The sequence below is a fragment of the Megascapheus bottae genome, chromosome 4, assembly GCF_031878675.1.
Source record: "Megascapheus bottae isolate mThoBot1 chromosome 4, mThoBot2.hap1, whole genome shotgun sequence".
In the NCBI taxonomy this organism is placed as follows: Eukaryota; Metazoa; Chordata; class Mammalia; order Rodentia; family Geomyidae; genus Megascapheus; species Megascapheus bottae.
This window is the reverse complement of record NC_143512.1, coordinates 48,331,549-48,357,359: the sequence shown is the minus strand read 5'-3', so window position 1 is coordinate 48,357,359 and position 25,811 is coordinate 48,331,549. Positions and strand designations below refer to the sequence as shown.

General features: G+C 41.8%; 1 protein-coding gene across 1 annotated transcript; it reads right to left on the bottom strand.

Annotated features, from left to right (window-relative positions):
• Window positions 1–23,510: 23,510 nt before the first annotated feature.
• On the bottom strand, window positions 23,511–25,257 carry S100z (S100 calcium binding protein Z). The gene is made up of 2 exons (XM_090331137.1): window positions 25,111–25,257; window positions 23,511–23,745 (listed from the first exon to the last, which is right to left on the bottom strand). Exons 1-2 carry the CDS (start codon window positions 25,249–25,251, stop codon window positions 23,587–23,589), a joined length of 300 nt encoding a protein of 99 aa, XP_090187263.1. The 5' UTR covers window positions 25,252–25,257; the 3' UTR covers window positions 23,511–23,586.
• Between the last annotated feature and the right edge of the window lie 554 nt (window positions 25,258–25,811).

The following is a 25,811-nucleotide window of genomic DNA, read 5'->3' as shown; positions in this document are numbered from 1 at the left end:
ACGAGGGTCCAGCTCTCAGCCACAAATTTTCAGCATGGCCCAGCATTCTTCACCAAGAATGATGACTTTAGTCAGTACAACTGCCTGATCTAGAGACAGAGGCGAAGGATAAGGGAGAACAGTTGACAAATTTGCAGTGACAAAGAGACCCACATACAGAAAATAGCCAAATATACATGACCTTCTCATGCAGCTTTGTCACATAACCTTAGATGAAGTCATGCTGGAAAAATGGTCCATGTACAGCTCTCATGTAATTGTCATGTTTCTACATAAGAAACATAGGGGGTTTCTGGTTCCAAAGCTTTCACAGTATGGTATAACAAAAGACTGTAGTAATGTTATTGCATATTTTCTTCCTGTCCCTTCGTCTTTACTTTATTCTAGTCCCGTTTCTCTTCTTTTCCCCCTCCAGTACTGGGACTTGAACTCAGGGCGTAGGCACTGTCCCTTAGCTTTTTTGCTCAAGGTTGGCACTCTACCTCTAGAGCCACAGTTCTACTTTCTTTCTTTCTTTTTTTGCTGGTTAATTGGAGATGAGATTCTCATGGACTTTCTTGCTCAGGCTTGGCTTTATACTATGATCTTCAGATCTAAGCTTCTTGAGCAACTAGCATCACAGGTGTTGAACCACCAGCATCCAGCTCCTGGTCCAGTTCTCATCAGTGTTTCCTTGGTGGAAAATAAACTCTAGTGTCTACAAACTTTTGGGTGTTAGAGAGCACACTTCACTGAGCTGTACTGGCCATCTACTCACTACTGGACAGGTAGCTATCACCAGGATTTTGGTTCCATCTAAACAACTGAGAAAGTGCCATTCTGTTCCACCCACCAGCAGGAATTTTAGGCTAGTTCTACCCTTTGTTACAAAGAGCCACTGAGAAGGTGCTCTGTGACAGCAAATAAACAGGATGAATCAAGGGCTTTGAGATGCAGACACAAATTAGGCACAAGTTTATTGCTCTTAACAGAGAAAAGTACTTTCTGCTGTGGCCAAGATTATGGGATATGGGAGGTCTGTACCTCTTATGAAATTTCCCTTTTCAATATAGACAGTAGCACTGTTATTCAAATTGTCTCACAATAAGAACATACTACAGATTTCTCATCTTTTTGTGTGTTTGTTGTTTGTTTTCTTCTTAGGGCTTGGACTCAGGGCCTAAGCACTGCTCCTGAGCCACAGCTTCACTTCTGGCTTTTTTGGTGGTTAATTTGAGATTAAGACTCTCACACTCTCTTGCCTGTACTGACTTCGAACTGCAATCCTCAGATCTCAACCTCCTGAGTTTCTAGGATTTCAGGCATGAGCCACTAGTGTCCAGCATACTATGGTTTTAAGGGAAGGAAATGGCATGTTTGGGTTTTACAAGACCCAAAATTAATTGCAACTTGCCTAGTGGCAATAGACTAGACTTTTAAAAAATATATATCAAAGACAATTCTGAGCTCTGAAGGTTCATCTTAGTTATTCATTGGAAGGTCTTCTTTCACCAGAGCCTTCTTTCTTCCCCTAGATGTCTGAATTTCAGAAAGAGTATATAAAGAAACCCCAAGAAGAATAAAAGAGGAGAAAAGGAAATAGTTTCACATCTACTCACTTGACCTCAAATGTGTCAAGTCATCTTCAGTTCCTTTTTGGTTGTTTGTCTTATTTGTTTATTTGTTGAGACAAGGCCTCAAAAAAACAAAAGAAAGAAACATGATGCCAGGTTAAGGGATAGTTCAAGCCCAATGCCAGCACAAAAATTAAAAAGGAGACTCTATTGTCAAGACAGAGAAATGCCTTTCAGAATGTATGGTGGGAAAACTGAAGGCAGGATCTCAAATGTTCCTCCCCATGCTCTTTTTTTCTTCTTTGCCAATCCTGGGGGTTGAACTCAGAGCCTGAGCACTGTCCTTGAGCCTTCTCAAGGCGAGGGCTCTGACACTTGAGCCATAGCACCATTTCTGGCTTTGTCTATATATGTGGTACCAGCATGCTAGGCAAGCACTGTACCACTAAGCCAAACTCCCAGCCCATCCCCAGGCTCTTTATCCACAGGCTGCCACATTGCACCTGTGGCACAGTCCCTGTGATGCTCAAAAGACCAATTTCAGCCGGGCACCTGCATATGCCTGTAATTCTAGCTATTCAGAAGGGTAAAGTCTGAGGAACTTCGTTCAAATCCAGCCAAGACAGGAAAGTCGTGGGACTCTTAGCTCCAATTAATCATCCAAAAAGTTGGAAGTGGAGTTGTGGCTCAACTGTTAGAGTGCTTGCCTTAAGTTACTGAGTTCAAGTCCTAGGACTAGGGGGAAAAAATGGACCACCAATTCCTGTTATCACTAGACAAGTATAAAATATCCTAATGTTCTTATCATCTCCAGAACATATAACTGTGTGACGAAGCTTAGCACCCAGGAAACAGTGTTCTGTCAGAGTATCTCCTGTTATTCTTATCTCCCAGGAGAGACTGATGGGTGAAGAATAAGAGAGAAATAGTTTCCGTAAACAGTGATGCTAAGCTTGCAAGTTAAAGGTATCTACACAAGAGATACCTTTAAACACAAAACAAAACTCTCTTGGTTCCAATGACTTCTCAATTTTCCTAATCAGTTTTCTTACCTATAAAATGGTGATAGATACTGGAAATTATTGTAGATATTAAATATTACTATATAGACAATAGATTGAAACAGCTATAATCAAATAACACCAATCATCTTATATGCCTTTATTATTAGAGTTGCACTTCTGTAATTATAACTGTTTCGCAGGAATGCATGGGATATGTTTTTTATAATAATTATTAAATTAGAACAAATGGCTTCATGTTAGAACATTAGCAGACTTTAAAAGCCAAAGTTAGGGAAAAAAAGAAACTAGGCTGGAATATAATAACAGTACTGCATTTCAAAAGATGAGCTAGGAATGAGTTCCATTAAAAATTACATTCTATAAGAGAAAAGATGAAATGAAGAGTACAACAAAGTTGGGAAGATTAAGGAACCAGGGAAGTTAGCAATAAAGCAGAAAGGAAAAAGATAATTGGAAAGTGCTAGGAGTAAACAGTTTGATCCCATACCAAGGAATGCTGGGTAACATCATTTGTTAAAGCCTGGGACTGATGACTAATGACGAAAATGGATTTAAATAATCACAGTGAGTAAGATTATCACAATGAATGAGAAGCCAAGTCAAATTTTAAAAGAGCTCTCTCTAGTCAGCCATGTCATTAATTCTTCTCCAAAAACCATGGCAAGAGGAGTGAGCCTAAATAATAATACATGAGGGTTTAAAGGTAAGCAGCAGGGCTAGGTGCTGGTGGCTCCTACTTGCAATCCTAGTTACTCAGGAAACTGAGATCTGGAGCTCCATGTCCAATGTGAACTCAGGAAACAAATCAAAGAAACTCATCTCCAATTAACCAGCAAAAAGCTAGAAGTGGAGGTCTGACCCAAGTGATAGGCCAGTCTTAGCTAACAGCCAAGTGAGAGAGATAGGTCCTGAGTTCAAGCCTCAATAAAATTAATTTACTTATTAATTTAAATAAATAAAAATGACTAGAAGGGCTAAGAATATGGCTCAAGACATAGAGTGCCTGCTTAGTATATAGAAGGTCTTGAGTCTAAACACTAGTGCTGACAAAAAATAAAATAAAATAAATTATTAGATATGGAGCAAAAAGTGACATTCAATGGACCAAAGCAAGATGCCTATAATCCTAGCTAATTCAAGAGGCTGAGATCTAAGGATCATGGTTCAAAGACAGCCTATTCACTAAAGTCCCTGAGACTCTTATCTCCAATTAATCACTAGGAAACCGGAAGTGGTGTTGTGGCTCAAGGGGTAGGGCAGTATCCTTGAGCTGAAGAGCTCAGGGACAGCACCCAGGTCCAGCATTCAAGCCCCACAACTGACAAAATAAAATAAAATAAAATGGCTTCCTTAACTTTGGAGTGACATTGTGATCTCAGCTCCTTCCAGACTCACTCTAAAATATGCCATGACTAACATTTAGCCAGCGGATTATAATGAAAATGTCACTCAGGCTCCCTCCCTGGCTACATCAAAGGGAAAAGTACTGCTAGGTACAGTGTTGGTGTGTTGTGTCATCCGGCCATGCTGACGTGCATTGGAATGCCACATCAGCCAGGAACATCTGCTCCTTCCTGACAGAAGAAAATTAAGAGTCATAGTCCTCAGTGATTTAAAATAAATCTAAAGAAGTCTGTCAGCTGTGTAGAATCACACTGAGGTTCTAAAAAGGGCAGCCACAGAGGAAACTGCACACTAGGCAATATTCAGTCATCTGTGGTACCGTTTTACCTGTGTACGTGTGTGCGTGTGTCTGCACGCGCGCTCGTCCCTGTGCATGCATGCACATGTCAGTACTGCCACTTAAACTCGGGGACTGTCCCTTAGCTTTTTTTGCTGAAAGATAGTACTCTACCACTTGAGATACACCTCCACTTTTGGCTTTTTGCTAGGTAATTGGACTCAAAGTCTCTTGGATTTGTCTGCCTTGGCTAACTCGAAACTGAAATTCTAAGCCTCCTGAGTGGATAGAATTACAGACATGAGCCACTAACACCCACCTTTTACCTTGCTTTTGTGGGACCTTTGGAAATGTCAGGGTTCCCTTTCCGTTACTCTCTCCCTTCTTCCTCTGCCCCTCTTGAACAAACTCTGATCCATCCCACACAGTTGATCCTCTCTATGGCTTGAATGGCCTTCAGTGTAACTTTATCCTTATATGTCTGTTCTGAACCGTAACTGTGTAATTTGGTCATGCATATTCTCCCATCCTCCTACTCTGCCACACCCACCTGGCACTCTAGGAGGGTACCTAAAAGCAGAATAAATACAAGGGCTTCTGCTACCTTCTAGGGAGACGTATACGAGCAATCACATTGAGATGTGGCTGAACTCTCACAGAAATTTAGTCCTTGCCACACAGGGAAAAGGCAATGAAACGACCTCAGAGGAGAATGGGGAGATGAAGGATAGGTGAGGAGATACTGAACCACTTCCTGCCATCACCTCTAAAAGCCCTCGGCCAGACCCACTGTGGTCTGGTGACACAAGAACAGAAAAGGACTGTGGAGTCAGGGCCAGGCAAGGTAAGGGAAAGGTAAACAGGGTGTCACTTGGGACACTTTAAAGGGGTATTAGAAGCTCAGACACTAAGATAATATTCTAGTACAGCACATTATGAAATGAAAATGAATACAAAAATCCATAGGGAAGGGGGGAAAACAAGATGGGGGTTGGGGGAGGGTAATGGGGACCAAGACATGTGAAAGGGTATCAATGTATGTGAATTAATGCACCTTCTATCTGGCAAATATCATGTAATCCTTTCATTAATTACAATAAAAAAATCCAAAAACTCCATAAGGAATGAAATATCATTTGAAATGAAAACACCATGAATATGCATTGTTTCAGGCTGCACTGTGGCTCTGTCTAGCATTCTGGAGTTACTCTGGTGACAACCCTTCGTGGGAGGAATCAGGAATTGCAGACCCCAGAAGTGACTCCAGGTGCATTTACCTCACTGTGAAAAACAACACCAAAACCATCTACTGAGTGCTTTCTGAACCCAACCAAAGAAACCAGGGGAAATAAAGGATTGTCATTGTTTTAAGACATTGTTTTAGAGAAAAGTTATTTAGCAATAAGATGGTAATAAGTCCCTTTCCATTTTCCATTTTCTATAATTCCCTGGGCTTTGTCTTTGGGGGAGTCCCAAGTACCCAAACTCATGTGATAGTCTTTGTCTGAGAACCCCTAGAGCTGAATTACCATCTGTGGGCCTTGGCCTTGTACCCACACAGCTACTTCTAGATTGAGCCAGCATCTGTAAAAGCAAGCTGCCTGGGGGACCTTGGGCTTGTAGAGGGGGAGTGGGGCCAGGAAGTGTGTAGAGAACAGATAGGAACCAGTCCCCCAGTCTGCTCTGAACCAACCATCCCTCACCATATGGTGCTGGAATTGATGTCCTAAAGATTAATAAACACAGTTCCCTTTCCCAGGGTAACATTTTCAGTCATCATTTCTGTGCAATTACTTCAGAAAGGCCTTCTAAAATTGACTGAGGAAATTAGAATTTTGCCAGTGTCATAGCCATGGGTCTCATTCACAGTTTTAAACCCTACACTGGAAAAACAGACCAGAATTACTAAAGATATTTAAGATTAAAAAGTAAACATGCAAATGGCCAAAACTAAAACAATTTTAACAAAAACAACATAGTATTGGATTATAACTCAATAAGTCAAAGCAAATTCTATAAAGTCCACATTGATATAAATAAATGGCTGAATAAATCAGAAAGTAGAGAGAAGAGACACGTTTCCAATGCAGAAGCCCCAAATCATTTATGTTGAAACTCTCGATCTAGAACAGAGAGCATCACCTAGTGCTTACGAGCTGCTTCTGCTGACATATAGACTCTCCCTTGGGCCTGAAAATGTCCAGAGTGTATGTGTGTGTGTGTGTGTGTGTGTGTGTGTGTGTGTGTGTGTGTGTGTGTGTATACCAGTCCTAGAGATTGAATTAGAGGCATAGGCATTATTCCTGAGGGTTTTTTGTTTTTTTTGCTCAAGACTAGTACCCTACCACTTGGACCACAGCTTTACGCTAACTCTAATGGAGATAAGTATCTCATAGACTTTCCTGCCCATGCTGGCTTTCAACTGTGATCCTCAAATCTCAGCCTCCTGGGTAGCTAGGGTTATACATGTAAGCCATTTGCACTGGGTAGAGTTTTGTTTTGTTTTAATGATACATTCACAAGAGAAGGGGGAGAAAAAAGCTAAATTCATATACATAAGGAGCATATAGTGCCTTATTCAATTTCATGAAAGTGCAAAAGAGAAAACAACTAGTTAGTGGAGACAGAATTAGAACAAAGTCAGTCTCCCAAGGGTGGAGGATTGCTTGGCATAGAAAAGCTTCTTGGGAGGGGATATAAACGTCCTTTATCTTCACTTTAATAGAAGCTACATGGTATGCCCATTCATCAACACTCACAGATTGCACAGTTAAAATTATGTCTTTTTTTTGCCAGTAGTGTAGCTTAAACTCAGGGCCTGAGCACTTTTCTCAAGGCCAGAGCTCTACCACTTGAGCCACAACATCACTTCCAGCTTTTTTTTTCTATGTATGTGGTACTGAGGAATCGAACCCAGGCCTTTGTGCATGCTAGAGAAGCACTCTATCTCTAGGCCAAACTCCCAGCCCCATTATGTCTTTTATTATTCATAAATTAGGCCCAGTTAAAAGTTGAGAGATAATAATTAATAGGGAAATATATGATATTTTTTAAACCTCCAAGAGACAGCCAGGCACTCGGGAGGATGAGACCTGACAATTGAGATTCAGAACAACTGTGGGCAGAAAAATATAGCAGACTCATAGCTTCAGTTACCAACAAAAAACCAGAGATAGAGGCATGTCTCAAGTGGTAGTGTGCCAGATGTGCACAAGAAATCAGAGAGAGCTTTGGGAGTGTAAGAGGAGGACCAGAAATGGAGAGACAAAGGTTAAACAAACGGCACTCACTGGATACTATGGTGAAAATGAACTGTACAACTTGTGAGTTGGATGGGAAAGAAAAGCTTAGAAAGAGCAAGGGAAGGGGTGACATTGTGTAAAAAGAAGTATACTTATTACCTGACTGTAACCCCTCTGTGCATCAGCTTCATCATAACAATTTTAAATTTTAATGAATAAATTGCATAATATTTTATTTTTTTGCCAGTCTTGGGCCTTGAACTCAGGACCTGGGCACTGTCCTTGGGTTTTCTCAAGGCTAGAGCTCTTCTGGCTTTTTTCTATGTATGGGGTACTGAGGAATCAAACCCAGGTCTTTGTGCATGCTAGGCAAGCACTCTACCACTACGTCAAACTCCCAGCCCAAATCGCACAATATTTTTTTCATATATTTTTATTGTAATTAATAGAAGGGTTACATTATATTCACCAGATACATTGATACCCTTTCTCATGTCTTGATCCCCATTTCCCTCCCCCCACCCCTCATCTTGTTTTCCTCCCTACCCTATCCAACTTCAAGTAACCAAATATGCATATATACAATATATCAGATAACAAGGTGAAATACTGTAACAATATGAGATAACCAAGAGACACCAAAAGAGATGAGAGAAAACATAGTACATTAAGGACAACAATCACTCCTTATATGGCTTTTGTTTCTATATCCTGGAGGTCCTTTCATTTAGCATCATTCTATATGGCATTACTTATTTAGGTTTTATTCTACTGTAAATCTCTGTTAGGAGAGCCCAAGGTTTCTATTGATTATGACAAATGAGGGAAACTATTGCGCCTAGATTCCTTTGAGTCTGGCTTACTTCACTTAATATGATTTTTTTCTAAGTCTTTCCATTTCCTTACAAATGGGGCGATTTCATTCTTTCTGACAGCAGCATAGAATTCCATTGTGTATAAATACCACATCTTGTTGATCCACTCAACAACTGAGGGACATCTGGGTTGGTTCCATATCTTTGCTATGGTAAATAGTGTTGCAATGAACATCGTTGTGCTAGTGGATTTAGTCTGTCGTTGTTTCTGGACAATTGGGTAAATGCCAAGGAGTGAAATTACTGGGTCATAGGGGAGCTCTATGTTTAGTCTTTTGAGGAACTGCCATACTGCTTTCCATAACCAAATTGCACAATATTTTTAAAGTAGGCAAAGAGAGTGAGTGAAGCTCTGGGTTCAAGCTCTGGTTTTTGTTCCCTGAAAAACACTAGTTAGGAGTGAGTGAGACTCTTAGATATGGAGAAAAAGGAAAGGGGAAAAAGAAAACAGGAGAGTAACAGAGGAATGAAAAGAAAGTAGAGAAAATAAAACAGAAGGAAGAAATCTTGAGTTGCCTATTCCTAGTTTTCATCCTGGTAATACCTTCTTGGGGTAACAACCAATTTTTTGCATACATAGAGAAAAATATATGAAATAAACATCTACTATTGTGTAATAACAAAGTTGATTACCAACTACAATCTTTTCAGTCTTAAGAAATCAAGTATTATTAAAGATCTACTCCCATTACATTCACTGTCCTCTCTTTATAGAACATGACTAGCTCTTCCATTCTTTTTATTTTGGTTTTATCATCACTTGTATATGTGTCCCTAAGTAATTTGTTGCCTAACTTCAAAATCTCAAGGAGGAAATACAAATGCCGGCTATGAAGAAACTCTTTCTAATCTATCCTTGGAAGAGAGGAAAGTTCATATCTGCTTCCTGCCCTCCCAGACCTTCCTTCTGTGATCCCCCTCAGGAAAGAGATAAGCTAATAGGAATTTTTCATGGAATTTTGGGAGAGAAGAAAATTGGATACTGTTAGATGTCTCGATCAGATAAAACACACCACACAGGTCTGAGAGGAAGGGAGAAGGGAAAGTTGAATGCCAGAAAGACTGGCAGGCTTACTCTGTCAGGACAGAGAGCATCAGCTGCCTTTAAGCTAGGGAGGGAGCATGCAGAGTGGGAGGCAGGGTTAACCTTACTGGCCAGGCCAGGTGGCCCAGCAGGCCAGAGCGACCTAGAGACACAGACAGCTGGGCAGTAGCTTGGCTGCTGAATGTCAGCCCTCACAGAGTGATTTTGCCCCAGCTAACATACTCAGTTCAATTTCTATCACAAGGATTTCAAATAGTTTTTCTCTATCATACAAAACAAATATGTTCATGGTTTAAAAAATAGAACTGAAACTTAATTATGCCATGTAGACATAACGATGCTTAGCTTATTTGTACTTATCCTGCCTGAATTAATGTATGTTAATATTTATATATGTGTGTAATTTTGTTTACAAAAATGAGATTATAGTCCATGCATTTTTTTTTTGCCCCCTTCTCTCTCTCTTTCTGGCCCCGCTCGCTCCGGCCCCGCTCGCTCCGGTCAGGCTCGCTCCCTCACGCTCCTGGCCCGGCTCGCTCCGGCCCCGCTTGCTCCGGCCTCGCTGGCTCTGGCTCTGGCTCGCTCCGGCCCTGCTCGCTCCGGCCCCGCTCGCTCCGGCCACCACTCGGTTGGGCTCTGTTCACTTCAGCTCAGCTCGCTTCTTTCGCTCTCTGTCGCCGTGGCTGTCTTGTCTCTGCCACTTTTCCGGTTTGGTTGTGTATGTGGGATACCGAGGAATCGAACCCGGGTCTTTGTGCATGCTAGGCAAGCACTTTAACCGCTAGGCCAAACTCCCGGGCCCAGTCCATGCATTTTTGTCATATGATTTTTCATGTCATAAGAACTTTCTTAGTAATATACCTCCCTGTCATCGTCTAAATGACACTGCATAGCATTTTGTTGGCATGAAGTATGGTTTAATTTAACTAATCTCTTCTAGATGAGTAACATTTCTGTTGTTCCTAGTAATTTACTTTTGTAATCGAGGCAATGTATAATTTTAAATCCCTTGTACAATTAGTATACAGTAAAAGAAAAAACTGACAAGAAAATAATAATGCTTTTTTGTGAAAACGGAGGGAGAGGACTAACAACAAGGATGACTGAGGATGAATATGATCAAAGTGATTAATTTGCATGTATGAGGATAGCACAAAGTTGGAGTTGTTTAAACCAGAGCTAAGGGAGTGACAGAGGGGCTGGGGTAATAAGGATTATTTAAGACGTGTGGAAATGTTATGATGAAACCTTATGCAACTTATGTATGCTAATAAAAACTGAAATAAAGTCCCTAGCCAGTGGATCTCCGAACGTGATACTTCTTGAGTTTGGGCTCAAGGATAAATCAACAGACTATGGAGAAGACAATGTAGCATGAAAAGAGAAACAGACCAATTACTTTTTGTAGAACCATGAGCACTCTGAATCAGCTATGTCTGCCAATGACCACTTATTGCCAACATTCTAATTTAGAGGACACTTTGAAAGCCAAGGATCAGGAGCATGAGGCCAGTGCTGGCTTCATTTATGAGGCTGAGATGGAGGGTTTGAGATCACTACATATGGCATCTCATAGCATGCCATTCCTGTCTTCAGAGACTTTGGGTATTAGGAGATCAAGAATGTCAAACTAACCTCAACTGTGTGTCAAATTAGCCATCATATGAATGCCATATTGTCATCTGCTCTCTGGCAGGTTGGATAAAGCATATGTAAAATTGATTATGCACATTACTTTAGGTAAATTAAAACACCTGTTCCACACATCACCAGATTTGAAGGTGAAAGTCCTCTTGAAGGGGAGTTTTCAGATCCTCACTAAATGGGCCACGTCAGTAGCAACACTGGGCAGTGGCTGTAGCACCATTGAACGTGGTGTGGATCTTTCTTTTCTCATGTCATAAGCTTGTTTGTTTTTCATAAGACATATTGACAGAAACTAGGAAAATGGGAATGAAAAATACAGGGTAAGGACAAAGGATGTATCTATTTGCTTCATAAAGGATAGGTCATAAGGTCACAAAGGACACACGAGGTGAAAACACTAGAAATCATCCCATGAGACTTGGGAGAAGACTTTAGCTATGACAACACTTAACAGTTCAGTTGAGTTGTCTTTGTGCTGGAATTAATTAGACACTACAGACTGGGTAACTTATAAACTATATTCATTTTTCTCAGTGCTTAAAGCTTTTTAAATCTAAGTATAGAATGCCAGCAGATTCAGGTCTGGTAAGGGTTATTTTCTACTTCCAAGATGGCTCCTTGTTGCATCTTTTAGAAGAGACAGATGCTGTGATATCACACAACAGAAAGGAGAGGTGGGCACTGTCCCTTGTCTAGACCACTGTTAGGTCAGTAATCCTTCTGAAGGATAAAGCCTTTGAGGGCATATCTCTTGATATCTTTCACTGTAGAGCTAGGCGAAGTGGCTTGTGCTTGTAATCCTAGCTACTCAGGAGGCTAAGGTCTGAGGATCATGGTTTGAAACTGGAAAGAAAAGTCTACAATATTTTTATCTCCAACTAACTACTAAAAAGCTGGAATTAGGGTTGTAACTCAAGTAGTAGAGCACTAGCCTTCAGCAGAAAAGCTCAAGGACAATGCCCAGGCCCTGAGTGCAAGCCCCAGGACCATCTCACACACACACACACACACACACACACACACACACACACACACACACAGCCCCCAGGTCCCCTGGGTGTGCCTTCAGCACATTCTTTTCTTTTCTCCTTTCTTCTTTCCTTCTTTCTTTTTTCTTCTTTGTGCTGGTACTAGGATTGAATTCAAGGACTGGACACTGTCCCTGAGCCTTATTATTCAAGATCACTGCTCTGCCACTTGATCTACAGCTCCACTTCTGGCTTTTTTGGGTGGTTAATTGGAAGTAAGAGTCTCACAGACTTTCTTGCTTTGAACCTGAATCCTTAGATCTCAAGCCCCGAGTAGCTATGATTACACACATGAGCCACCAGCAACTGACTCAACACCACCCTTTCTTAGTTGTAGTTTTAGTATAGGAAAGCGAAGCAATTCTTCAACTTTAGTTTCATATAAGAATCTATTGGGCGAGTTTGTTGAAAATTATTTTTTAAAACTAAGAAATAGGGCCGGGAGTTTGGCCTAGTGGTAGAGTGCTTGCCTAGCATGCACGAAGACCTGGGTTCGATTCCTTGGTACCACATACTTAGAAAAAGCCAGAAGTGGTGCTGAGGCTCAAGTGGTAGAGCTCTAGCCTTGAGAAAAATTCAAGGACAGTGCTCAGGCCCTGAGCTTAAGCCCAGGACTGGCAAAAAAAAACCCTAAGAAATAAAAAGTTGGTATGACAATCATATTTGAGAGAAACACCAAGACAAATGTGTGTTAGGGCATGGATCTTGGTGCCATATCCCCGGTTTTAATTTTTCCTGGGCCTCTTATCCTCTGTATAACCCTGAGCAAATTATTTAACATAAGTCATTTCCTAGTCTATGGAATAGGACTATTACAACATCAATGAACCCTGAAAACACTCTGCCTAGTAAAATAACACGAAAAGGATGAACATGATGTAATTAAGTGTTACCTAGAATAAATGAGGGTGGGGGAGGAAAATATTAGTTAACTGGTAAAGAAGTTTTTAGAATTGGCTAGTGGTAACATTTACCTAACAATGTGTGTATACTTAATAATACACCATATTACTGAAATGTACGTGTAAGGTAGGGAATTTTATATTTTATCATGGTTCAAAAGAATCCTATGGCCATGAAGGAATAAGACTCCATCTACAAGTTGTAATTTTTTTAGGATGGGAATAGTCATTTCTGTTGCCTACATTGATAATGAATATTGAGCAAGACAACATAGCAAACGTGTTTAAGGCAGGGCCTGGCCTGCAGCCAATACTCAGTGGCTGAGAGACACCACCTGAGGAGCTAGGCCACAGCTCTTCCCTTACTCTCAGTGTTCCCCAGGTCTTGGGGACCATGAGTGGTTATGTACCAAGGCTGGTAAGGGGAGGCCCATACCTAGCCAAACCAGAGATTTCTCAGTTCTCTCAGGTGCATTCTGCCTATCCCTGATTCTAGAACTTTTAGATGCTGACATCTACTCTCTAGGCTTCTCCCTTACTTCAGTGCTCCTGATGGCAGAGACACCCGTGGGACATTGTCTTTTCCATTCTATCCCTTGAGTGAGGCTGAACTTCACCCAGCAACACCGAAGAGGGGCAGTCTCTTGGGGCAGGAGGGGGGGCGAGCAGTTGGGGAACACCAGTCTGACATCAGGAGCCTTGCCTGCCTTTTCTGAAACTTCTGCCACCCCATCACCTGCTCCCTAATTTACCTCTCTCTTACACAAAACATAGCACTATCTTGATTCTTAATAGCACATCCTTAAATAATCCTTTGAAACAAACTAGATAACTCCTGCAGATGCAAATAACAAGAACTAACATTATTGCACTAAATTAAATTTAATTATGAAAGTACTTCTTTGTTTTCCCTTAGATTTATTTCAACATTGATAAAGCAAACATAATTTTGATTTCTAATTAGTTTTGGCTCCCACCTGGCACCAAGCTGCTTTGTGTAGGTTTTAAATGGTACAAGGAATCATTAAAAGCTTTTCCTCCTTTTCTGGATTTTTCTGGTTTTAATCTTTCTTTCAAAATCCAAGCAGAAAAAAAAATACATATATAAGTCTAGCTTCAGGGCCAGGAGTTTGGCCAAGTGATTAAAGTGCTTGCCTAGCATGCATGAAGACCCGGGTTCAATTCCTCGGTACCACATACATAGAAAAAAGCCGGAAGTGGTGCTGCAGCTCAAGTGGTAGAGCTCTAGCCTTGAGAAAGTCCAAGGACAGTGCTCAGGCCCTGAGCTCAAGCCCAGGACTGGCAAAAAAAAAAAAAAAGTCTAGCTTCATTTCATTTTTGTTTTTAGAATGTGGTTGAATAAATAAATGATTTTTCTGCGGAGAGGATAAAGATGGAGTCATTTATGCAGCTCAGAGCTTCATTTTCCCAACCAGAGTTTCAAAGTGGGCTTCAGCCTCAGTCTTGTTACTTTTAAGAACAAAAGTACCTCATATTGCCAGGTACAGATGGCTCATGCCAGGAAGCTAAGATCTGAGGATTATAGTTTGAAGCTAGCCTGGGCAGGAAAGTCTCTGAGACTCATCTCTGGCAAAACTCTGGTGTGGATTTGTAATTCAGTAGGTAGAGCACTGACTTTGAATGTTATCTCTAGTTAACCAGCAAAATACTGACGTGGATCTGTGACTCAATAGGTAGAGGAGCACTGGCTTTGTAGGAAAAAACCTAAGGGATAGCACCCAGGCCCAAAGCTCAAGTCCAGGGACAAGCAAAAAAAGAAAAAGATCTAAAACAAATAAACAAACAAGACAAATCTCATGTTCAAAGTCTACAGGAAGCTCAGCAAAAATACTTACTTTCCAACTTTACCAAATGCTACTACTTAGGTTGTGTCTGTGGCTTATCAAAACACCTAGTCATTTCCGCTCACAACCCAAGGGAACAACAATGACAAATTTCATATCCTCTGGGTGAGAGAAAAATAAGAGCAAACAAATTCTTGAATTTACAGCTCATTGTTTTGCAGATACCGACACAACACAAGTGACCTTTGAAAAAAACTGACATCTTGAGGAAAGATCTATTGGGAAGATTTGGCCTTATGTCACATATGTAAAGAAAACAATTCACTTGGAGAAATAAAAAGCATGACAGATGAATTAAAAAGCTAAAATAAACCATAAGCTCATTATTTAGAGATAATTACCATCATAGACTCCAAGTCTATTTTGTTGTCTTTCTTCATATATGACGGTGTAAAGATGTGAGTGTGAACATAATGGTATCAGTTCTTTACACTATGATTTAAAATGGGCAAGAAAATTCTTTTTAAAATATTCTTAGCATGCTAGAGGCAAAAAAATGGGAGGATAGTAAGTTTAAGATCAGCTTAGAGCTACACAACAAAACTCTATCTCAAACTATCTTAATAAGTTCAACATGCTTAAGTGAACAGAATGAAGCCCTGCATGTGAGCAGAAGGAATCAGCATGGTTTGGAGGGTCCCCCAGTCCCCTCAAATCACTCCTCATAAAGTCCTGCATTGCTATAAGAAGCAATATTACCCTGCAAATTAGCAGCTTGATTATCTTTCTTGTTGCCTTTCTTTCTTTGCCACTAGTCAGTCCACAGCTAGTTTAAACCTCTCTTTGGGGAGGAGAGTATAGCGACATCACTAGTGCCTCATGTTTGGTAGAAAGGCTCCTACTGTTTGCACCCGTGAAAGAAATTTAAAAAAAAAAAGAAAGACAAGGAAATTCTCTCTCTACCTTAATACCCTAGGCAGAAAACCCAGTAGGACTGAATCTCCAGCGACTTCTCCATCACAGATGCCAAAGGGTCACTCGAAAGGCCCAAATGTCTCTTAAAGTCAACAGCAGACTGGCAACTTTTAAGTCTGCAGGTGTTGGATCAATCAAACCTACTGCTTCTACTTTGGGGGCAAGGAAGCCTCTCACTTGATAGTCCACTCTATCGCTTCCTGACTATTCCCCCAATTGATCTAGGTGCTGATTTCTATAAGAAGTCACTGGATCGTTCTCTTTCAAGTATCTCCTTCCATGGATTCCCAAGCTGACTCCCCAGTCCAGAAATCACAGGACTAACCAACACCCTCTTCTCCCTAGATCCCCTTTGCCCAATATTTCACACATCAAGGTGGATTACTCCAGAAAAACACCAGTGACTCACACCTAACAGACAATAGAATGGGGCTCAGAGGTGTTAAGTGGAGCTGTGAACTGAAGGTGAAGAAAGTTAATCAGGATTTCAGAGCTAGCCAGCAGTGTCTTACAGGGCATGAGGCTCATCAAGAATTTCCTGCTGCAGATTGGAAAGGAGAGCGTGTCCCAACCCTTTCTGTCCTAATGACCAAACCACTGGCTTACGGTTCTGAAATTCACATCATGAGATTTGTGTCTCCTTACATGGAACTTGACTTGCATTAAGTTACAATGTACTTGAGGTAAGTTAAAGATATGACCCTTGCTATATAGTAAGGAAGACATTATTCAAAATAGACTTCTGCAATGAAAACAAGGAAAAGAGAATTCTATAGCTGAGGAGAAGAAAGGGTATTAATGGATGGAACTAACCAGGAGAACAGGGGGAGTTCTTGTGAAACTGACCCACCAGGAGTTTTGCTGAAGGCAAGCCAGAGTGCCCAGATAACCTCTGAGGGATAATGGAAGTGGGGGATAATCAGACAGGATGGGTTCAATTCAGGCTCTTTCCTCTCAGTCTTACTGATTGGAGCTATGCCAGGTGCCAGTGTTAGAAATTATTAACAATTCAGAGAGTAGAGACAAAGCATGATTGAAGAAGTGATCTCAGATAAAAAGACCTTTGGGTTTGTCAGAACAGAGTAAGGTTGGAAGAGAAATATTTGAAAGTGGGAGGAATTATCAAAGCACATGCTCAGCAATTTTTCTGAGTATGGCTATTGAAACGTCAGAAATGAGATAAAGTAGGAAGATAAAATAAAGATTGGAAGGTTTCCTTTCCATTTTTGTTCTCCTAGGCATAGGTAGCCAGATGTTAGAATTTGGGGCAGAGGCCTCCAAACAATAGATGCTACATTCCAAAGGACACAATGCAGGGTTAGCCAGAGGAAGTTGTACAGCCCCCCCACACCCTGTGCACCCTAACTAGCTCACACTCCTTGAGGAAGGATGAGGCGGAGAAATGGTTTGCTATTGAAAGAAGACTTCCAGACAGAGTATAAATGTTTCTTTCTTATCTCGAGTCCCTCCAGAGCTCAGGTAAATCTCTTCAATCTCAATGGAAAGCTTTCCCTTGACTTTTTCCTTAGAGACACCTAACTGAGTAGTCTCCAGGGCTCAAGACTCTAGACAATAAAAGCTAGAGACAGAAATAACCTACAGGAAACTCGTTTCCCATTCCACCACCTACTTTCCTTCTCCAGGAAGTGTTTTCCCAAATTGAGATAAAGAAAGTAGCAAATATAAGAATAAAGCATATTCCTTTTAAGATTCTTAAATGAAATTGAGATCTCTACCAAAACTCTTGTTTAAAGCAGGTATTATACTGTAGATCCTTTGCATAAATAGCAAATGTTCTTTGAAATGGTCCAGCTGTTAGAAGGGATTCTTTGAGCAAGCAGGCAAAGCCATGGGAAAGGAATGATGCAGCACAGTACACTTTGTAGCTATCTTGCAACCATCTCTGTTAGGACAGGCTTGAAGCCGAGGGAGGGAAGAGACCATGAGCCCTGTGTTGGAGATTTGATAGGATATTGGGGTGACCCGGAGGCAGAAAGACACCAACTTGAAAGGAACCTGGAAAGATTTTACTTCTACAAAAAGGCATGCTACTGACAGAAAGCCAAGTAAGCAATGTGCTGAATGGGCAGTCTGCCCAGGTTTTATCCTAATGCGTTTCTGCCCTGTGTGTTGATTGGTCAGAACTTAGGTTCACAATCTTGCACAATTGGCTAGTTTGAAAGGTGTTGAAGGTTTAGTCTAAACAATCAACCTAAACCAAAACACCTCTCCTGAGGAGTTTATCAGAAAAACAATTCGTACTCAGATGGTGCTCTACCTCTTGAGCCACACTTTCAGCCTCTAAAGAAAAAACAATTCTAACCGGATGTGACTTAACTGAAATAGCTTCTTATAAGATGGCAACTACCCTTAAAACGGCAATGTCAAGCGGTCACTCTGACAGAAAATATTCTCAACTCCTGTACATGGAATCTAGGCTGGAACAAGATATGCAAGCCAACTCACCATCACCCCATCTTATCACCATGGTTACTACTTACTGAGTATTATTACAGTCCAGCATTATCTTTTTTCTTTTCTTTTTCTTTCTTTATTTTTGCTGGTCTTGGGGCCAGCTCTTTTGCTGGCCCCAAGAGCTTCTTTGGCTCAAGGCTACCAATCTACCACTCTGAGCTAAAATGCTACTTCCAGCTTTTTCTGAGTAGTTTATTGGAGATAGGAATCTCATGGACTTTCCTGCTCAGGCTGGCTTCAGATCTCAGTCTCCTGAACAGCAAGGAGTACGGGCATGAGCGACAGGCACTGTGCTACCTCAGAAATATAAAGAATTTTGGGGAAAATGCTAATGCCTAAGCCCCGTACTCAGACTCCTAAATCAGAAAGTTTGTCAGAGTAGAGCTTATTCGGTTATTTTTTTAATGTCATGGTGAATGCAATGTGAAATATAGGTTTGAAACCATTGCTTTAAAAATTGAACTATTTTAGGATATTTAGAAAAAAATAAGTAAAGGGAAAAGATGTGTAAACTTCTACACTGATTTTTTTTCTTACTATTCAAGATAAATAGTGAATTTCTCACTTCAGTTCCAATGGCCTTTCTAATTTGGAAACCTCATACATTTCCTAGTACCCCCTCCCACCAATCCATACCCATATTTAATCACTGTATGGTCCACAGACAGAACTTGAATTTTCCCCAGCAGATCCTGCTAGTCCATATTTGCACATTTTTGCCCAGTTCTTCATTTTATTTCTTTTCTTTTCGTAATCTCTTTCCTTCATTCTTCATGTGTGTGAATGGGCCAGTATTGACACAAAACTCAGAACCTTGTGTTATCATTCAGCTTTTTTACTCACAGTTGGCACTCTACTATTAAAACAGTGCCTCTAACCCAGTTTTTTCTGGTTAATTGGAGATAAAGTTTCACACTCCAAGCTGACTTCCAACCAAGGTGTTCTAGGTCTAGGCTTCCTGGATAGTGGGATTACAGGTATGACTCACTGACACCCAACTCCAGACCTCTCTGCCTTTGATAACCTCCTCTCCTCCCACCCCAACCTACCCCCAGTCTTTCACCTTAGCAAAGATTTGACTGGAGGCCATGCAGCTGGAGAGCTTTCTTTGATCTCAGTCCCTTCAGGGAACAGAAAGAAAAAAAAAACTGTATTCAAAATTAAATGCTAGAATGTTATTTTGGTTTTGGTGTTCTAATCTCAAACCCAGAGTCCAGGAAGAGTTAAGATATTGTCTCCTATAAGCTGTTCTGTCTAATAACCATACTCAGGCAATGATAAACATTAAGCTGGGTGCTAATGGCTCATAGCTATAGTCCTACCTACTTAAGAGGCTGAGACCTAAAGATCAAGGTTCAAAGCCAGAATAGGCAGAAAAGTCCAAGAGAGTTTTATCTCCAACTGACCAGCAAAAAATAGAGGGGAAGGCATGGCTGAAGTGGTAGAGTGCCAGCTGGGAGGACAAAAGCTAATAAGCATAGAGCTTGAGGCCCTGAGTTCAAGCTCTAGTACCAGCATCCAAAAACAACCTAAAATGTGCTCCTTCCAAGATGGGCCTGGAATGTTGTACAAACTTCCATTTATTTAAACTCCAGAAAATAATCAGTGCTCCTGGGCATAGAAAATGTTTTTCCTCTAAAGAATTATGGCTTATACTTAACCAAAAGAAAAAAAGAAACAAAGAAGCCTTTACTCAAGAAGGACATTTGATACATCATATAATTCTTACTCATTTGAATTCTAATTTCAAACTTTAAATTGTTTTCCTCTCTTCTGATCAATTCTTAGAAACAACACAAAACGAGCATTATTTTTCCATTTGTTTCTCTATGTTGAGAATGTCTTTGCTAGAATAGAATGTTGGGGAAATTTTGAGGAAGCTTTTCATGTTTTAGTGCGTGGCTAACTTTAGAATACACAAACAGGATCAAATTCAAGTGAAAAGTCAACAGGCTCCTTCTCTTACTTGAGTCAGGAATCAACTTCTATGAATGTAAATACTCAAAGCCTGTGTTCACTTTTTTTTTTTTGGTCAATTTGGGTCTTGAATTCAAAGTCTGGGCACTGTTCCCGAGCTCTTCTGCCCAAGGCCAGCAGTCTCTACCACTCTGAGCCACAGCATCCCTTCTTCAATTTTGGTTTGTTTGTTTGTTTTTTTATGTCTACTATCCTTTTCAAAGACAGGTGGCAATACCAAGACTATACATTTAGTCTCTTAAACATTCTGTATTCTAAAATCTTCCTAAACGGCTGGGCACACTCCAGTAATCCCAGCTACTCAGGAGGCTGGGATCTGAGGATCACGGTTCAAAGCCAGCTTGGTCACTAAAGTCTATGAGACTCTTATTTTCAATTAACCATCAGAAAACCGGAAGTGATGCTGTGGCTCTAGGGGTTGGGCAGTTGCCTTGAGCTGATGAGCTCAGGGACAACACACAGGCCCAGGATTCAAGTCCCACGACCAACAAAAAAAAAATCTTAGAGGCTAGGAGTTTGGTCTATGGCAGAGTGCTTGGCTAGCATGAACGAAGACCTGGGTTCGATTCCTCAGTTCCACATCCATAGGGGAAAAAAAGCCAGAAGTGGTGCTGAGGCTCAAGTGGTAGAGCTCTAGCCTCAAGAAAGTCCAAAGACAGTGCTCAGGCCCTGAGCTCAAGCCCAGGACTGGCCAAAAAAAAAAAAATATATCTAAACTATCTCTATTGAGAACTGTTTTCAGGGAGACAATAGAACACTAAAAATACTGTCCAATTTAAAGTAAAATAAAAAATGAGCATTAGCATTAGAAAGACCAACAATTGTTGTGTCCTTCCTTTGTTCATCATATAAATATTCATTGAGTACCTACTACCTCCCAGATAGGAATGGGCCCTTCAATAAGCAAAGTCAGTCTACTACAGCATTATAAGGATCATGTTATGGTATTCAGGGCCAATAGATTTTTGGTCTTGTTAGGAAAAAGTTCCAATGAGTAGAAGTTAGGAAACCTGATGGCTGAGAATGATGGCTTAAATGATGACTTTAAGAGAGAAAAATTATATCTTAGCTAGATGCCAGTGGCTCATATCTGTAATTACTGAGATCTGAGGATTATGGTTCCTGGCAGAATCAACCCCAGCAGGAAAGTCCTTGAGACTCTTATCTCCAATTAACTACCAAAAGCCAGAGGAATAGCTATAATTCAAGTGTTTGAGTAGTAGTCTTGTGCAAAAAAGCTAAGTGACACTGCTCAGGCCCTGAGTTCCCAGGACGCACACGACGCGCACGCGCGCACACACACACACACACACACACACACACACACACACACACACACACACCCCACATCCTATCCTGCTGATTGATGTTAACAGATCAACTCATGATGCATAGCCCCTGTATACACACACACACACACACACACACACACACACACACACACACAGCCCACATCCTATCCTGCTGATTGATGTTAACAGATCAACTCATGATGCATAGCCCCTGTAGCTGTGAGTGCAGGCACTAGGTCATCATGATGAGGAATGCTAAATATCGGGGCTACAGGATTCCATTCTAAAACTCCAGATGGCCCTCATACCAGGCCAACAATGAACAGAACAGTACTGTGTCTTCCTTATGACCTTCCAGCAGCAGGGCTCAACTGAGGCAGGTGATCAGTGATGTGGGTGATGAATCCAGGCAACCACTGCCCAATCCTCATACCACTTGGTTAGGGACTGAAAGAGGAGGACCTCAGTTGTATGCTATTTAGCAACTCTGCCCTATTGGAGAAAACCCAATCCCCAACCACTTCCAGGAAGTCAGTCCATCCTCTGTACTGCTCCTCCACCCTCACCATGAACTTTTCTTTTGCTAATAAGTCACTCTACTATCTTCCTGCTTTTTGTGATTCATTTGCTGAACTTGGGGTAGCATTCCTACCTCTGATGTTGTATCCAGAGCCAAGGAACAATGGAATGGAGCACCCTTCCATTCATAAGCAACCTATAGAAAATGACAGCTCTGCCACCACCATCTGACCACCCGAGGCCAAAAACCAGTCCCTCCAGAATGATGCAGACCCCAGTCTCTAGAGTTAATGGTGTGCCTCCCCATCTCTTAGAACTAACCCTCCCCATCTCTGTAGATCCCAATAACAATTTGAGGTCTTAAGACCCTCAAAACAGTGCTCCTTGGCCCTCCCCTTACTATCTGGAAGGTCCACTTTTGCTCTGCTTTGCTTTACATTAATAAGCCTGCTTCTACTTAAGTCTCCTCTGTGTCCACCATTGTTCTGCACTGTCCTCAGACACAGGACTCAATTCTGATCTCGCAACCACATTCCAGTGTGAAAGACAGGAAGGAATTAACAAGATGAAAGGCATAGGGCTTATCACCGAAATAGCAAAAGATGACCAAAAGTTCCTAGTGGACTTAAACTTAGCTCTGGTTGTCCACAGTTGTGTTCTAAGCCCAAGCCCAGATGAACAACAACCTGGAAAACAGAGCTTTTGAGCTGGGCACGTTGTTGTGCTATACAAAACTTGTCTCACGATTATCCAACCCAAAGGGCCAGGAATTACTGGCTTTAGCTCTCTTGGCTTGAGCACACAGCCCTGAGCTGACCCCTTCCCTGCCCCCAAGTGCTTACCGGTAACATAAACAGCATTTTTCTTCACAGCAAAGTTGTGTCTTCCGTGTGTGTGTGTGTGTGTGTGTGTGTGTGTGTGTGTGTGTGTGTGTGTGTGTGTGTGTGTGTTGATACTGGAGCTTGAACTCAGGGCCTGGGTGCTGTCTCTGAGCTCTTGTGGATGTCAAGACTGGCACTGTACTACGTGAGCCACAGCTTCACTTCCAGCTTTTTGCTGGTTAATTAAGAGTCTCACAGGCATTCCTGCCCAAGGCTAGCTTTGAACTGCAGTCCTCAGATCTCAGCCTCTGGAGTAACTAGGATTACAGGTATGAACCACCAGTACCTAGTAGCTTCTTCCATTTAAAACAGAATCATGGAAGTGTGTGGCAATCCAGGTAATCACTTTAATAGGGAAAGCACTGCAAAATACAATCAAAGGATGACAAAGAGGTTGGCTCCATTCTCATCTCATTCAACAGGGACAACATTTTTGGGATGCTCTTTATTTGACAAGTGAATATGATTGACATTTTTAAATTATACAAGTACATTTTACATAAAGCATAAGATTTAGAATGTTTTTTGCAAAGTCAATATTTTAAGGTACACCTAATTATATCTGTATATGACATTACCGTCATAGATCTGATGAGCACATATGGATGAAAAGTGAAGAAATAACTGGGTATATTTCTGTTCCTGCCTTTCATTTCACCTCTCTTCATTTGCCTTTCTTCTTCAGTTGCTCTACAAAGTAATCATTACAAGCAACTGTCAGAGCTGCCACCATGACCACAAATTCATTAAAATCCACTTCATTGTCCTTATTGGCATCCAGGTCCTGCATTATCTTATCAACCAACTGGGGGTCCTTTTGGCACTACATGAAAAATAAAACAAAAGAAAACTTCTAATTACATGAGATTCAGGAGGAAAATCGAAATTACATCTGTTGATTTACTTTAAAGTTTTCTCTTTCCAGTTTTAGCAGCTACAGAGCCTACTTAGAGGAAGATTTGAGCCAGGCACAAGTTCTCAGTAAGCTGGCCCTGATCCCCGGGCCCACGTTCGGTGGCTTAGACCTACACAGGCCTACAAGAGCAAACAGTGGCTGACCAAAGTGACTTCCTGATGCTAGAAAGGCATGGATGGGCTGGACTTCAAAGATGGGGGCAGGCCACAGAGGCAGTCAGGAGACATGCTCGCAAAGCCTTTGAAGTCAAGAGGGGTTGTAAGCAACTGCTAAATGGTTACATTTGGAGGGGAGGGTCCTAGAGCTTGAACTCAGGACCTGGGAGCTGTCCCAGACTCTGTTTGTGCTCAAGGCTAGCACGGTGAGCCACAGTGCCACTTCCAGCTTTTCCTGTGAAATTTATTGAGATAAGAGTCTCACAAAAACAATCCTCAGATCTCAGCTTCCTGAGTAGCTGGGATTATAGGTGTGAGCCACCAGCACCTGGCCAATCTGTCCTATTCATAAAATGGTGAGAACAATATCTACCCTCATGTTTCAAGGCCACCGTCGATGTGCTTTTGAAAATGCTTAGCACCGGGGCTGCCAGATTTAGTCAACAGAAATACTGGGTACCTCTATTTAAATCTGAATCTTAGATAATGGACAAATGATTTGGGGGAGGAGGGGTGGCAGGGGAGGAGGTTGGGGGTGGAGTCTGAATATAGGGCCTGGGTATTGAAATAATTCTTTTTATTCTAAGAATGCCTCAAATGTTATCTGGGACATCAATAATTTACCTGACAGATATACTAAACCCAATGCCTGACACATACAATGTATATGCTCCAGTGAAGGGTGGGAAAAAATGCAGGGAGCAATAGAGAGATCAAGGACTGAGACATACCACCTCCCTTCCTCTAGTAGATGAGGATGCTGGTTCCCGCAGCAGCCCATTTCCTACAGGGAAACTTCACTGCCCTTGGACTGGCTGACATGCATGAAATAGTGGGCAACTTACATGTAATCAACCAAACCCAACTCTCAGAGAAATGATAAATTCCTGACTGCTGCGCCCGAATATTGCATAATATTATCGTCAACACTTGGAAAGCCTAACCCGGGCACTAGGCAAGAATGCCTGCCAAGTGCACAGTAAACAAATGTTTGCTTCTCCTTTACCTGGAGTCTCAAGACCAGTGATGCTGTGTTCACGACAGTCAGAGAATAATAGTACGTGCCCACAGGCCAGCCCGGAAGAACCCATACACACCAGCAGAAACCTTCACTCACCGAGAGGAATTCCGTGAGCTCTCGCTGGAGGAGCAGCTTCAGCTCCCCCTTGTTGAGCTTGAACCTGTCCCCTTCCTTACAGGAATAGCGGTGGAAGATCCTAATCATGGTGTCCATAGCTACCTCCAGCTGGGTGGGCATGTCGGCAGCAGACAGCAGTCTACCAAATCAGGGAGCCAGAAGTCACTTGTTCAGAGCAAGCACAGGGAGAGGCAAGGACACTGTCAGGAAAATCCAGTACAAACATCCCATCATCCCACCACCCAGGTTGCTAGACCATAATGCTCTTCCAGGCAGGACCCCATGCAAGACTGAGCTGTAGGCCAGAGCTACGCGGGCACGCTCTCTCTCCTCTCTTACTAACCACTGCCCCAAGACGCTGAGAGGCAGCTTGGCACTAGTTACCGCAGCATTCGACACACACTCCTGTTACCATATAGACTGATTAATACAGTGAAATGTCTTACCTGTTCAGCCAGTCCACAGTCCCACCAACAGGTGTTTACAGTTCAGCCAGGGGCCTTTATATCCAAGCTTCCACCCTGGCACACCTGTTCCCCCGCAAATGAAAATTACCAGTGACAAGAGATTCAATTGGAGGTGCTTCGGTGTGTTTTTAATCAGCAGAATGAACAGGTGTGCACCAATCCCCCAGGGCCATGGAAGAAGGCAGGAGATGGTAGGGCGGGAAGAGGGGAGCC